Below are 14,909 nucleotides of genomic sequence, written 5' to 3' on the forward strand. Positions count from 1 at the left end.
AGTGTTTCCGTAACTGAAATGAAACGTACTTGCGATTGGTTGAAGTCTCGTGTTGACCAATAAACGCGCTTGTTATAGGAGTGTGCCATTGTTCATTTCTCACACGTTTTTGCCGGGTGTTTAAAGAAAGATGTCCGTGATCGAACGCAAAGATGCTCCGCGAGCTAAAGAAATTGATAAGATTGTAAAAAACAAGTTTCGATGGGACTGGTTGGAGAAGGAATTATCTACGAATGTTGGAAAGAAGACTGTGACGAATTTGTTCAATGACTTTATTCGGAAGATCGATCGTGCCGGGAAAGCACTTTGCATTTGGTGTCATGATACCATCGACTATGGTGGGAGAGGTTTCAAAGCTCTTGAAAGTCACGCAAAGAGCAAAAAACACGTGAAAGAACTCCAGTCAAGAACGACAAATTATTCCATCGCTGGAAGTTTCGGTGCCCAAACGAAAACTCCAAAACTTTACGGCCTCCATCCCTTATTGACATCACAATCGGAAGCGGTAATAAAGAGACGTGATCCACCCCAACAACCTGTACCAGTTGCTGATAGAGTCGTGAATTTTGAGGTAGGTGGTAAACTTTTCAAATTTATTTGACAGTTTTCCCATTTTTTTCGAAAATATTATAACGTAATAAAAATGGCCATAAATATTTAACAATTACAATAATAGATTTTCATGTGTACATTACACCAACACTTTACTGTAGGGCCTATACTTATTGTACTTTTTACTGCCCTGGTCCTACCTGGTTTCCCCCCCCCCCCCCCAGCTAGCAATCACCCCCCCCCCCGCCGCTAATTTTCAGATAATTTCACTTTGGTCAAATCACATCCCTGTTAATAGCAGTCGACAATAAGGAAGATCCCTAATAGAGTTTTAATGCCATCTAGCGGAAAATTAAAGAACAGCAGCTCTTTAATAAACATTCAAGCTTCATTTGAACTCAATGATGATTTTTTTTTTGTTGCAGGACGGTTTTTGTTCCCCGCTCACCAGTTCCTCGTCCCTCAGGCTCGGATGCCTCGCCGATATTGAGTTCTTCTATCTGGGGGTCTGCGTGTTCTCTCCTGCTCACCCTGAGAAAGAGAAAAGTAAGTAGATCATGCCTGTCAACCTAAGCCAATTGTTACCCTTATTAATGATTGCAATTGCCTTTATGAGGCGATAATCCATTCATCCATTATCCGCACCGCTTATCCTCAGTAGGGTCGCGGGGGTGCTGGAGCCCATCCCAGCCATCTTTGGACAGTGGGCTGGGGACACCCTGAACTGGTTGCCAGGGACAGACAATTTGCTCGCTCATTCCCACCAAGGGACAATTTTGACCGGCCAATTAACCTGACATGCATGTTTTTGGAATGTGGGAGGAAACCAGAGTGCCCGGAGGAAACCCACGCAAGCACGGGGAGAACATGCAAACTCCGCACAGGAAGGTTGGTAGCTGGATTTGAACCCATGACCTCAGAACTGTGCCGCACACGCGCCAACCACTGCGCCGCCATGCTGCCTTTATTAAGCGATAATAAATCATACAAACACAATGCGGCACCTATTTACTCAGAGAAAGACAGACTAAAGAATTTTAAAAAAAGATAACTTCATAAATGCCAACCTTTTGATATTAAAAAGCAGTATATTTTATCCCACACTATACAGTTACGCAGGTAAAAAAATCCATCTCCAGAATATAAAAAACATACAACAACATGTACCTCTACATAAGAGCTTAATTTGTTCCAGGATCGTGCTCACTGCGCGAACTACTTGTAAAATGAGCAAATATTTCTATATAAAATAGTTAAAAACTAGCTGGCCCGTTCCCAAAATGCAAAATATTTTAAAACAACCCTAAATAGCGTTAAAAACATGTTCCTGATCACTAAAAACAATTCAACTGCACATGTTCATAGTAATTAAACAGAACAAATACAATGATAAGATGAATATAAATTATATTAACAAAATATTTACCAACTGTTTCTGGATAGACCACCCTGACAATGCCCAATCTCGGGAGCTCAGCAGTGTCATTTCTGGGTAATACTCAGATGGGAGAATACCAGGGGCTGTAGATAAGTCATTTGGCGCACGCTCTGCGGCTTTGTGACTGGTACTCGCTGCTTCCTGATTGTACTCCTTGCACAGCTGTAGTGTTGGTATGTACTTTGTGAAAACAAGTTTATTTTACCCACCAAATAAATGCCTCATTGGGGATCAGATTAGCTAATGTACCACAACCATTAACCACAGCCAAAAAACGGATAAATAACGAATATATAATCAGAAAAACTGAAAATACAAGAAAATGTATACGTTGACAGGCATGGTAGAATCAATTTGCAAGCAGAGCCATACTATATTTTTCCATTTTAGTACGCAAGTAGTAGGTTTTTTTTTCCATATACCATGGTACAATGGTATCAATCACGTCTTAAATCGATGGTCACATCATTTATTAATCAGCCCGGACGACAGCGAGCTTGTTTTTTCACGGCGTGAGAGCAGAGTTAAATGGGTTGCTTCATCTTCATAACAAACGACAGAGCCAAGCTGAGCGCTGACCCTCGTCGGACTTTCACCGCATCCCAAAAGACAAATCCTCCCCTCAGTGACCTGGCAATCAGGTCTGTTTTTGATCCAGAAAACTACCGGGGCTTAAACTGATTATTGATATCCCACATGTTTGGATTCATCCGCTAATGGCAACATTCATCAGATGTTTCTTTCAAGCTGCTCTGGATCACGCTGCTGGAAAGTCAGCTTTTAGCAAAGTCGATATGCATCTTAAGATTGTGTTTAGAGGGCTGAGTTCATTAATATTATCTAGCGAGCCAGCCCAAACTCGAAATGTATTTAATGAAGGAGTCGGCCATGTGTGCAGCAGGTAGGGTGACAGATAAGAATACTTGGCTACAAATTCAAACATATTAAGCATCGCTATTGGCCTTAATATTAGGTACATCTGCAAAATGCATAACAATAACAAAACAGTTTTGCAAAGATGCTCCAGACGCTACCCTGCTTACGAAGGATATAGGTTCCGGACGATAAGTTGAATTTGTTCGGAAGTTGATTCAGTGCTATGTTTTGTATGGAATGTATGTTTAAGGGTTATATTAGTATGTTTAAGGCTTGTATAAGTAAACTGTATTGTTTTGCACTAAAAAATAAACATTTCATAAAATAATATGCTCTATAAAGATATATAAAATTGAGTTAATTTTACTTTTGGAAGATGGGCTTCAAGAGGTCCTCCTCCGTGGTAGAGAGTGGACAAAAAAAAGCGATCCAACCATTTTCTCAACCACATCAAGCTTTCTTATTTCACTTTCGTTTCATAAGAAACGGCTCGCCTCTTCTTTACACTATACACCAACCATATTGAACTGATGCATGAGATATTAAACAATAAAAATGTCAAATTTCTTAGCATGCTTGAGATACAGTATAGTATGTTTACACACAAACTAGGAAGAGGAAGCTGATTTCTTCTTCGGGGTGGATGCTGGGTGACCTCTTACAGCGCCACCACACGCCAGTGGCAACAGAAAGAAGCACTACAGTAATGTCCTGTACTCGGAAAAAGGTGCACACAATACAAAATCTAACTTACAGCAATGTCCGGATATTTTTTGACATCCCGAAAAAATTGTTCGGATCTGCCGTTTTTTGTGAGTCGAATGGTCATAAGTAGGGGAGCGTCTATACATGATGGTCTGTTTTTAATTGCTGCAATATAACAGTCTTAAATTTCAGTGATAATATTTGTATGTATTTTGGCTATTTGCATTGTACTAGCTTGCTTCTTTGCAAGAAAAAATCTATTGGTCTACTGGTGATCCAAAGAGCCAAGAAGAGCTCCGCAGGTTCGAGAGCGTTCTCCATTCGGGCCCCGGTGCTGTGGAATGCTTTGCCCTCTGAGATTCACTTTGCAACCTCGGTGAAACTGTTTAAATCTAGGCTTAAAACACACTTCTATTCTATAGCTTATGAATGGCCTATATTTCACGTTGACAAGATCTGTGTATTATTTGTTATTGCAACATCCGTTGCACCCTGGTCATCTGGGGAAGGGGTTACCTCATGTGCGGTCCCTTCTCAGGATTTCTTCATTTCCCTCATGCTAAGGTTTTTGAGTTTTTCCCTGCCCTCATGTAGGTTTTAGATCAGGGGATGGTGTAATAATAATCTGTAGTTTGCAATAAACTGTGGTCTGTGTAGCCCTTTGAGACTCCTTGTGATAAAGGGCTATACAAATAAACATGACTTGACTTAACTTAAAAGGCCTTAAATCTGAGATATGTCAAGAAATTAAGATTCCCGTTTTCATTTGTAAGTTATACCAATAATGGGTAAATGCTCAGAGCACAACTCGTCTGGGGGCTTTAGTGAACACTAACTAACTTAAGATCATCTTTTTGTTAGTTTACAGTCTGTAAAATTTGAAAATTGAGACAGAATCATCCTTTCAAATATCCTTTTCAAGGTCCAGTGAGAGATAAGTTTGGTCATTATAAATATGCTAATTTTATCATGTATTCAAATTATTTTGAGTCCTTAAGAAAACATACTAAATGATCAAAATGATTTGAAAATATCAGATAAATATTGTTCTGCATCTTATTTTTCCTAGTAGATATTTTATTACATGTTTATCCCGGAGCGACACAACTAATCTCCTTGTAAACAATGTACACTATGTTGCTATCAATTACAATAAATATAATTCTGTTCTGTTAGTTGTGTAGGACTGGGCCACAAATCGAATTTCATTAAAATATCGTTCTAAAAATCCAAATTTGAGAGTTTGCTACATTGTTAAATTATGGGTACAAATTCAGGAGTTTAATTTGAATTAATAAAAATGTTAAAAAATATATATTTCAAAATGATTTAAATCTAAATATTAGTGTGTTGGGTGGGTTTTGTTGTGTAATATTTATTAGGAGTACTAATATTTTTTGAGGGGACACGGCCCTAAATTTAGGCGCAATTATCTTAATATAGCAAGCTTCAGATACAGTAAAATGAGAAAATCAAATAAATATAGCTGCCAGTGGAACAGAAAATATTTTTTTCAATGCAACTATGCATTTTTGGCAAAATGTTGAGACAATGCTAAACTATTGAGTTATTAGTAGGGAACAATTTTGTGGGCTGGTAGATCAAACTTGGCATATACTTTTTGTACTTACAATCATTTTCTTTTAAACTTTTTTACTTAGAGATTACCTTCGTATGTTTCCAAGTCTCTACTTTTTATTAGAGTCAAGTCACATATGTTACTTTTACTACAGTCTCTTACTAAGCACAAGCAAAATGGCCTGGCCAATAGAAAATTGGATTTGGCTGCTTGGAGTGGTCAGTGGTCTGGAGCTGCAGTACCCAATTTGGCTGCAGGGGGCTTTAGAAACAGCACAAAAGCAGACCACATACGAAAGCATAAGATTATTGTTTTTATCAGGGTTGCCTTGACATAAAAACCTCTGTAAAGAACTTGTGTAAGCCTACACTACAACAGTGTAAAAGTTATGAAAATCATTTCAGCCATTTTGGATCCTATAAGTCACAAACACACTCAGACACAAATCAGGATTCATAAAAATGTTAGGATTTGATTCGATAGATATATTTAGATTAAATAGATCTAGATCAGATAGATAGATTTAGATTAAATAGATCTAGATCAGATAGATGGATTTAGATTCGTAAATCCAATTTTTTGTAATATTAAATACATTATACTGTAAATATTCTCAGGAGCGTGGCAGTTGCCCCACCAAGCGTTTACCTGAACAGTCTGTTGGCTGAAGGTCCCCTGTAGGCGATATTGTTGAAAAACACTTCCAGTTCATTGTCGTTGTCAAAGTCGGCAGCAATAACCGTCCGGACCGGGGACGGCATGGAAAACTTCTGCGAGGCTATATCCTGGAAAACAGGAAATGAAAAAAATGACCAATGGACAGCTTTTGTTCAAGTATTTGTTGTTCTATTAAAATCAACTCTTTGTAAAGGAACTGCGCAGTAAGATCATTCCAAATCCTTGAGCCCGCAAGGTCATTCTCCCTGGCAGACGACGTAAATAATCCAGCTCTGGGCCTTGACTCAAACACTAAACTGTCAAATGATTACTCCTTCTCTGAAAATATTATTTCAAATCAGACAGGTTGTGCAAGGAGAATTAAAGCGTTTCTCTTTAGGAAAAAAAAATTAAATAACCCGAAAATCTCATCAGTGATTTTTGGACGGGAAAGTAACAGACGTCTTCCCGCTTCACTGATGCACTGATAAGTCGGGTAAGAATTATAGAGCAGCCCTTCACTACCTCCAGTATTTACACCGTGTTTTAATTATAAGGCTCATAAAGCTGCCGGGGGGGTTGACCTTCTTGCTTTTTAAGGTGAAGGAAAGGCAATGGCCGACGGAGGCCATGAAGTGGGGGGTGAGTGGGGGGAGTTGGGCATCCAGGTAGACGGATGATGGATGATAAAGACCTAGTTTACTATCTCTACTGTGCCGCAGGAAAAGATTTACAGGGAAGCCGTGTGTATATGGTAAACGTATGTATACAGTCCACACATTTTAACCAGTTCATTTACTGTTAATGCAAGGGAATTATTTGTTCTTGTTCCATTCCAATTTTAAGGGATTAACTCAAAATCCCTACTCAGCAGTGATGTGCAGTCATGGAAGTCAGGTCAGGGTGTGCCCTACCTGTCATAATGAAAATATCTATCTATCTATCTATCTATCTATCTATCTATCTATCTATCTATCTATCTATCTATCTATCTATCTATCTATCTATCTATCTATCTATCTATCTATCTATCTATCTATCTATCTATCTATCTATCTATCTATCTATCTATCTATCTATCTATCTATCTATCTATCTATCTATCTATCTATCTATCTATCTATCTATCTATCTATCTATCTATCTATCTATCTATCTATCTATCTATCTATCTATCTATCTATCTATCTATCTATCTATCTATCTATCTATCTATCTATCTATCTATCTATCTATCTATCTATCTATCTATCTATCTATCTATCTATCTATCTATCTATCTATCTATCTATCTATCTATCTATCTATCTATCTATCTATCTATCTATCTATCTATCTATCTATCTATCTATCTATCTATCTATCTATCTATCTATCTATCTATCTATCTATCTATCTATCTATCTATCTATCTATCTATCTATCTATCTATCTATCTATCTATCTATCTATCTATCTATCTATCTATCTATCTATCTATCTATCTATCTATCTATCTATCTATCTATCTATCTATCTATCTATCTATCTATCTATCTATCTATCTATCTATCTATCTATCTATCTATCTATCTATCTATCTATCTATCTATCTATCTATCTATCTATCTATCTATCTATCTATCTATCTATCTATCTATCTATCTATCTATCTATCTATCTATCTATCTATCTATCTATCTATCTATCTATCTATCTATCTATCTATCTATCTATCTATCTATCTATCTATCTATCTATCTATCTATCTATCTATCTATCTATCTATCTATCTATCTATCTATCTATCTATCTATCTATCTATCTATCTATCTATCTATCTATCTATCTATCTATCTATCTATCTATCTATCTATCTATCTATCTATCTATCTATCTATCTATCTATCTATCTATCTATCTATCTATCTATCTATCTATCTATCTATCTATCTATCTATCTATCTATCTATCTATCTATCTATCTATCTATCTATCTATCTATCTATCTATCTATCTATCTATCTATCTATCTATCTATCTATCTATCTATCTATCTATCTATCTATCTATCTATCTATCTATCTATCTATCTATCTATCTATCTATCTATCTATCTATCTATCTATCTATCTATCTATCTATCTATCTATCTATCTATCTTGGTCATATCCCTCAAAAGGGGTAACCGACAGCAAGACAAACACATACAATAACAAAATAAAAAGGGAAAAAAATAGCAAAAACAACCCACACAATGGCCAACCCAAATTCCCAAACACCCAAACAAGTTAGGCACCTCGGCACCTAGGGTGATCATGCTTTCGTCCTTCGAGCTGAAACGGGACACGAGAAAGCAGCCATGTTACTCGGGTCAGGGTGACACAACACACATTTTTGCTCAACAGCAGGGCCCGACACCTTTCACTGGTTTACCCCTGCCGCATCATACAGGTACCCTGCCCATCCCTTAGAACGCGACCAAACATCCCACTATCCTTTTACAATACCTCTCCACTCATTCCTATCGCCAACAAATATATGAACCTATACAATTCAAAATATATTGAATTGTTATATTTATTTAGTGTTAAAGTTATTGCCCAGTTGACTTCATAATTTTAGGTATTATTTTTTTGTAAATCGCAGAATTTTCGCATTATATTATGAATATTATTACTGTAAATTCTGGACGACAGAGCGCAAATTTAAGAATGAAACTCAATTTTGTTTCACCTGATTTTAGGCGACAGGCTTAAAGATGGAGTGCATCGTTTAAGGTGTCCTTAAAAAAAGTTAAAATTGAATATTTTCTTTATAAAGTACGTTCAAAGAGCCTTTATGTGATTTTCCACCTCACTTAAATGCTTTCATCTTATCTTTTGAACAGCGGTTTGGGGGAAAGTCATTAGGTAGGAGTAATTGGGAACAGGAGGGGTGTTGGGGGGGAGAGTGACGTTTTGGGCTGCACCGTTTTCCTCTCCGCCCTAATTTCCCTAGGTCACTTGTTTTCAGATCATGTGACCTTTCAAGATGGTAACTAGCTCATATTTACAATTGCGCAAAAAAAAACAAGACTAAGGGCTGCGTCAAACATATTCGTCTCTCTGCCTTCTTTTGTCATTGAAAGTTGCTGGAGTAATGGACCAAATTGCATTCGCTGCCAGAACCAGAACAGGAGGAGGACCCAGATGCGTAGTGTTTACTCACAAATTTATTAAGATACAGTGGAACCTCGGTTCTCGACCATAATCCGTTCCAGAACCCTGTTCGAGAACCGATTTGTTCAATCACCGAAATCATTTTTCCCATTAAAAATAATGTAAAATGCTTTAATCCGTTCCAACACCCTGAATGTTTACCATGAATGTTTAACGTAAACATGAAGCTAACCCAGGCTTATTGTAATCTTCCGTACAAAAGATTACGCTAACATGAACGTGTAAAAATAAAAAAATCAGGTCGTTTACAAGTCATTTAGCACCACAAGTGGCTAGCGCTTTATTGGAAAGGGGGCTCTGTTCCAACACCCTGAATTTTGGGCTCAGTTCCAACACCCTGAATGTGTACCTCGAATCATAAAGCTAACCCAGGCTAATCGTACGTTCGCGTTATCGTAATCTTCCGTACGAAAGATTACGCTAACACGAATGTGTAAAAAAAAAAAAGATAAAGAAAATAATCATGAATAGGATTTCTTACCTTTGTGGTGGTCAGCAGAAGGCGCATGCTGTATTCCCCCTAGCAAGATCGGAAACTCGCACACCTCTTTCATATTTATCTATTATGTCTTTCTTAAAGGCAATAGTTGTACAAACAACTTTTCTTTTTTCACCTGTCCTGCTTGCACCGACCTTCTTCGGAAGCATAGTTAGGGGCTAAAACATTCCGTTCACCGATATTAAAAGCGAAAGCAAAAAGAGGCGAGTGCGCAGTTGGTCACCAGGGGTGGGGGCGATTTACACGATCTACACCCGTACGCCGCTCAGCATCGTACTCTAGCGTACGCACTCACGCATTACCGGCATTCAAACTCCGAATTTTTGACCGAACAGCGAAGCAAGAATTTCTCGACATTTTTGGTCGAACACCGATTTGTTCGAACTGAGAGGCGTTCGAAAACCAAGGTTCCACTGTATAGAGAAAAACAAATGCCAGCGATCCGGTGCTCGCTGGACGAGGGAAGCAAACCGCTCACTGGATCGGAGCGTGATCGGAATGCGGAAGTGGATCCCCCAGAGCGGGAGATCGTAGCGTGGTCAAACGTTCAAAACGTGTCGATAGTCGGAGCGGGAGATCAGAGCGTGGTCGGTGGTCAAAAACGGGTCGTGGCCAGAGCCAAGCGGGGAATCGGGAACAGACGAGTGGTAAATGGGTGTAAACAGGACCAATGGGAGCCAGAGACAAAGTGCTTGCCTTGCATATGCAAAGGTTCGCTGACGGACTGACAGGGAGTGACTGGTGCACTGGGTATAAATAGGATGGGAATTAATCAGGCAACAAGCAACAGTGCCCAACGAGCGGGTGCAGGTGAGTGCCATGAGTAATCATGACATTCGCTTGTCATTGTTCCTCGTGAATAAAAGGTAATTCCGGCAACCTGGCATTGATTATACAGATTACGGAGAGAGAAGTGTAGCGTTTTTTCATAGATGACTTTCACTGCTGTTCAATTCAGATGTATTAATTAGGGACTCAATTTGCGGGCACAAATTTGAAATATTCTGAATACCTTGTAAATAAGATACATACTGTCAAACCTCCTGTTTTGCTCCTTATATGTATTATAAGAGCTATTTTAACTCAGTTAGACATTGTCAACACATCCTTAATTGAGAAAATATTCTACTTACATTTTTTAAGGACACCTCAAATGACGCAGCTCACCATAAACAAAAAAACAAACAAACAAACAAACAGAAAACAGGATATTTGCACACAAAAAAGGGCTGTAAGTTATATATTTGTAAGTTTGTAAGGGTCCTGGTTTAACAAGCTAAATATTGTATTGTACAACAGTTTTTTTGTGCAAATATGTAAATATGTTTCTTTTTTTTTAAATTAGTGGTTGATGTTGTTTTTTTGTGCTGTGCTTGAATAAAAAATTCCACAAACAAACAATGGAAGGAACGAACCTGTATCAAAATATATTGATTATTTAATCTATATTTACAAAGTGCTGTATTAAACTAGTAGAGGTTCACACAACATATCATTGTTAGGAAAGCATTTGATATGACTTCCAATTAAACAGAAACAAAAGTTTCAAATTTAGTCAGGTTATTTTTGTCTGATATTTGAATTCAGGAATACCATTTTGAGTGTGCGTGATTGCGTGTTACAACGATTGCGAAGAAAAGCGCAGTAATAGATTTTAATTAAGGCCCAAACAGGTCTAATCTGCACATTACACTGCAGTGGCAAGCTGCTGTTTCAGCCCAATTTAATTAGCCTTTTAGTGGAGTGATACAATAGCTTCATTACGCAAGCCAAAGGTCAGGGACTTATTACGAATTTCGGGGGCATCCGCAAGCTTTGTCCCAAATAAAAAATTAAAAAATAAAATGAAAAATAGAAATAAAAAACACAATTTATCCAGTTTCTCTTGTCTGGTGAGTGTTTATTTGAGGGGTCCCCACATTTTTCCAGCATGCGAGCTATGTAAAAAATTATCTACCCGCCTCCAAAAAATGGATATTCGAGAGCAGAATAGTATTTAAAATAAATGTAATTGAATGCTCACAATATACCCGCCAAAGAAATCAAATATTTTTAATCCAAATCAAAATAAGGAATATAATAGTCAAATTGTAATAATTGACTCAACTCAAAACTCAATTTGAGTCGGTTTTTATCTTTATCGCCATTTTTTTCATCCCCTAATCTTCCGACAGTCTGCCAGCGAGCCGCCTGACTTTTGACAAACAAATACTTGTTTATACGATGTCACCAGTCACACAATCAGGATCAGTTTAAAACAAGAGACCCCAAAATTAAAAATAATGCGTAACTCACCATTTACTTCCCCTGGCTGCCTTCTAATTACCGTATTTTCCGTACTATAAGGCGCACCTAAAAGCCTTTTTTTTTTTTCAAAAGCTGACCATGCGCCTTATAATACAGTGCGCCTTATATATGGATCAATATTAAGTCGCAAAGTCGTGCAACTAAAGCAAGCAGCCGCCGACTAGATTTCCCCCCGAAGGCGAAGTCGTCCACGGTGTATGCTGGGATTTATATACCGGCGTTTCATTTCCTAACCAATGTGTCAATCATCATTTGAATCAGTCACTATTGGCTAAACTTATTCGGAGGTAAAGGGGGCAGATCCTTTTTATCATTTACAGGCTCGCATAGGCTAAAGTGGCGAAACAAAGCCTGAAATTGGCCGAAAAAGATGAATGTGAATCACACGTTGGTTGGGTTGCACTACGGCATTTTTTAATATTCTGTATTTGTAAATATTTTACTCTCCTGTATTTACTACACTCACGGTTGTAAGAAGACCATGGTTACGTATCATTGAACGTGATGACTGCAAGAGAACTTAGGTGAGCTATGCGGATTTATATTTTCCCGGTATCTTGTTTTAGAACGATCTTGATGTTTCTGTGATGAGACTATTTTTAAACTAAACTCAATTCAAAGTGTTTATTGTCATATGCACAGTAAAGAACCCCGTTTCCCTGCACCATAAAATTCTTACTTTGCTGTCCATAATGTTGCCAGCAAAAAATAAAATGGAAACTAAGAAATGTTTGTTTGGTGACATCGTACGGACACCGCATCCGCACGTGTCTACGACACGCATTTGCTTCTTTGCAAGCTTTCGGAATGTTAAGGGGATAATAAGTTTGACGGAACTATTTGACTGTTTTGTCAACGTTCCCATTGTAGCGCCTTATAATCCGGTGCGCCTTATGTATGGAAAATATAGGACCAAAAACTATTTTTTGGCGGTGCGCCCTATAACCCGGTGCGCCTTATAGTGCGGAAATTAATTTCGGCAAAAATGGCTTCGTCACATCCAGGACAATCCAGAAAATCCAATCATGTAAAATATTTACTCCAAAACACGATGATGCCGACAGATTTAAAAAAAATCCACCTAAAATATATTCAGATTTAGATTCAGATTCAGATGTACTTTATTGTCATTCGTGTACACGAGTATGTCGATACATCTGCTTTGTTGGAGGTTCCTTAAAGTAATCAATTTGTTTCACTCCAAAACTCCCCTTTAGAAATAAACAGACTCGTATTTTTTTCCTAATTGACACCTTACAAACAACTGACCTAACCACGTGACGACACCATGACAGACGGTAGTAGCCCGTTGTAAACAGTAAACAGTAAACAGTAGACAGTAAACAGTAGACAACAACAAACTGAACTGGTTGCCAGCCAGTCGCAGGGCACACAGGGACAGACAACTTGCTCGCTCATTCACACCTAGGGACAATTTGGACCGGCCAATTAACCTAACCTGCATGTTATTGGAATGTGGGAGGAAACCGGAGCGCCCGGAGGAAACCCACGCAAGCACGGGGAGAACATGCAAACTCCACACAGGAGGTTTGATCTCATGACCTCAGAACTGTGCCGCACACGCGCTAACCACTGCACCGCTGTGCTGCCCTGATTGACACATTGATTAGCCAATTAAATTCCCAACATAAATGTATACCATTTTCCGGGGGTGTATTCAAAACTGAGCCCAAAATGAACGTGCACGTTGCAAATCAGTTTGCACAATCATTGATTGACTTCTGGAAAGATAAGTCAAATATTTACAACTATTTTAAAATGTCTATTTTGTTAAACTAGTCGTGTTCAAATTGCCAATTTTGGAAACGTCTAAACCCACACTTAGAAAAATGTGTAAAAACAATGTTTAGTTTTTCAGGTTGTGATCAGATTTGACAAAGGTTCCAGGTAAGGCTTTAAGCTACTGTTTCACCTGTTTTCCAGCTAAGATGCTCATGCTAAACTCATCTGCAGGCATTTATTTGCATAAAAATCAGGCGAGAATACAAACCTTCAATTTCTGTTTATTCTAACTCAGATTACCTACTGTAAGTAGACACTTGCAGTAAAAATTTTAATCAATTAATTGTATTTAAAAGGAAAATACATTTTTAATTTCCTCCTCTTTTTTGGACAGTTTTGGACAGATATAACCAACAGATTAGTGCACGGAACAACATAATATTCTATAATATAAAACAATACATAATACATATGTATGTTGTACGGCTGCAGATATGTAATATACTTTTATAAAAAAAAAACAGTTTTGAGATACCCTTTGCCTGAACAAAGTGCTACAACAAGCATGTCCCCTTAAAGTCACAATAAAACACTCTTATTTGCATTCAATTGAAGTGCTGCGTGTCGCATAAATCACGTGGTGATGAAATCCATTACCAATGCTTTCAATAATCGATTTTAATCAATTAAATCGATTTGTTGTTGCAACCCTAATCCAGTGATCAAATATAACACACTGTTCCAAGAGCAGTTTCAGCGACAGACTGCTGTCACTGTCTTGTACTACGGACAGACTGAAGAGATCTTTTCTTCCTCATGCCATGAGGCTCTTTAACTCTACCCGGCAGAGTAAAAGCCCACAGTAAACCACACCACCTACATTTCATATTACCGAATCTTATTGCAATATGTATTCTGTGTAGCACTATTTAGTTATTCTATATAACACGCTACAGTGGGCATTTGCACGTCACACTGGGTATTTGTATATTGTATTATTTTTGCTTTATTATTGTATTGTTCTCAGCTCAGGGATGCTGCTGGAAATGTGAATTTCCCTTTGGGGATGAATAAAGTATCTATCTATCTATCTCTATCTATGCATGTTAAGCCCACGCAAAATATGGATTCATTTATTACTGCTTAATTTATTTTGTAGTCATTCTTAATGTTTTTTTTTTCTTTTTGGAATGTTTTTATCAGATATTTTCTCGTGGAAAAAAAAAACCAATATGAGATTGAGACCCCTGCAAAAAAAACCTTCTATGACCCCCATCATAAAGACATCGCCATTGACATTAATCTCATTGATGAAGGACGCGAGACGCCTTCAACCACAGTCGAGCTCATCTT

General features: G+C 37.8%; 1 protein-coding gene and 1 long non-coding RNA gene across 2 annotated transcripts in view; one reads left to right on the forward strand and one right to left on the reverse strand.

Moving 5' to 3' along the window:
- Positions 1-14,909, forward strand: part of LOC148354286 (uncharacterized) — a 51,822-nt gene that overhangs the window by 26,606 nt on the left and 10,307 nt on the right. Inside the window, exon 3 of the long non-coding RNA XR_015852516.1 lies at positions 978-1,098. This is a non-coding gene — a long non-coding RNA (uncharacterized LOC148354286). The remainder of the gene's footprint in view (positions 1-977; positions 1,099-14,909) is intronic.
- The window catches only part of LOC148354287 (cartilage acidic protein 1-like), a 75,630-nt gene that overhangs the window by 12,765 nt on the left and 47,956 nt on the right, over positions 1-14,909 (reverse strand). Inside the window, exons 8-9 of the mRNA XM_088351593.1 lie at positions 5,799-5,935; positions 1,001-1,083 (exon numbers count right to left, since the gene is read on the reverse strand). Coding sequence (XP_088207719.1) covers positions 1,001-1,083; positions 5,799-5,935 — 220 coding nt within the window. The remainder of the gene's footprint in view (positions 1-1,000; positions 1,084-5,798; positions 5,936-14,909) is intronic.

The sequence above is a fragment of the Urocampus carinirostris genome, chromosome 13, assembly GCF_059441175.1.
Source record: "Urocampus carinirostris isolate Australia breed hairy pipefish chromosome 13, RoL_Ucar_1.0, whole genome shotgun sequence".
Taxonomy (NCBI): domain Eukaryota; kingdom Metazoa; phylum Chordata; class Actinopteri; order Syngnathiformes; family Syngnathidae; genus Urocampus; species Urocampus carinirostris.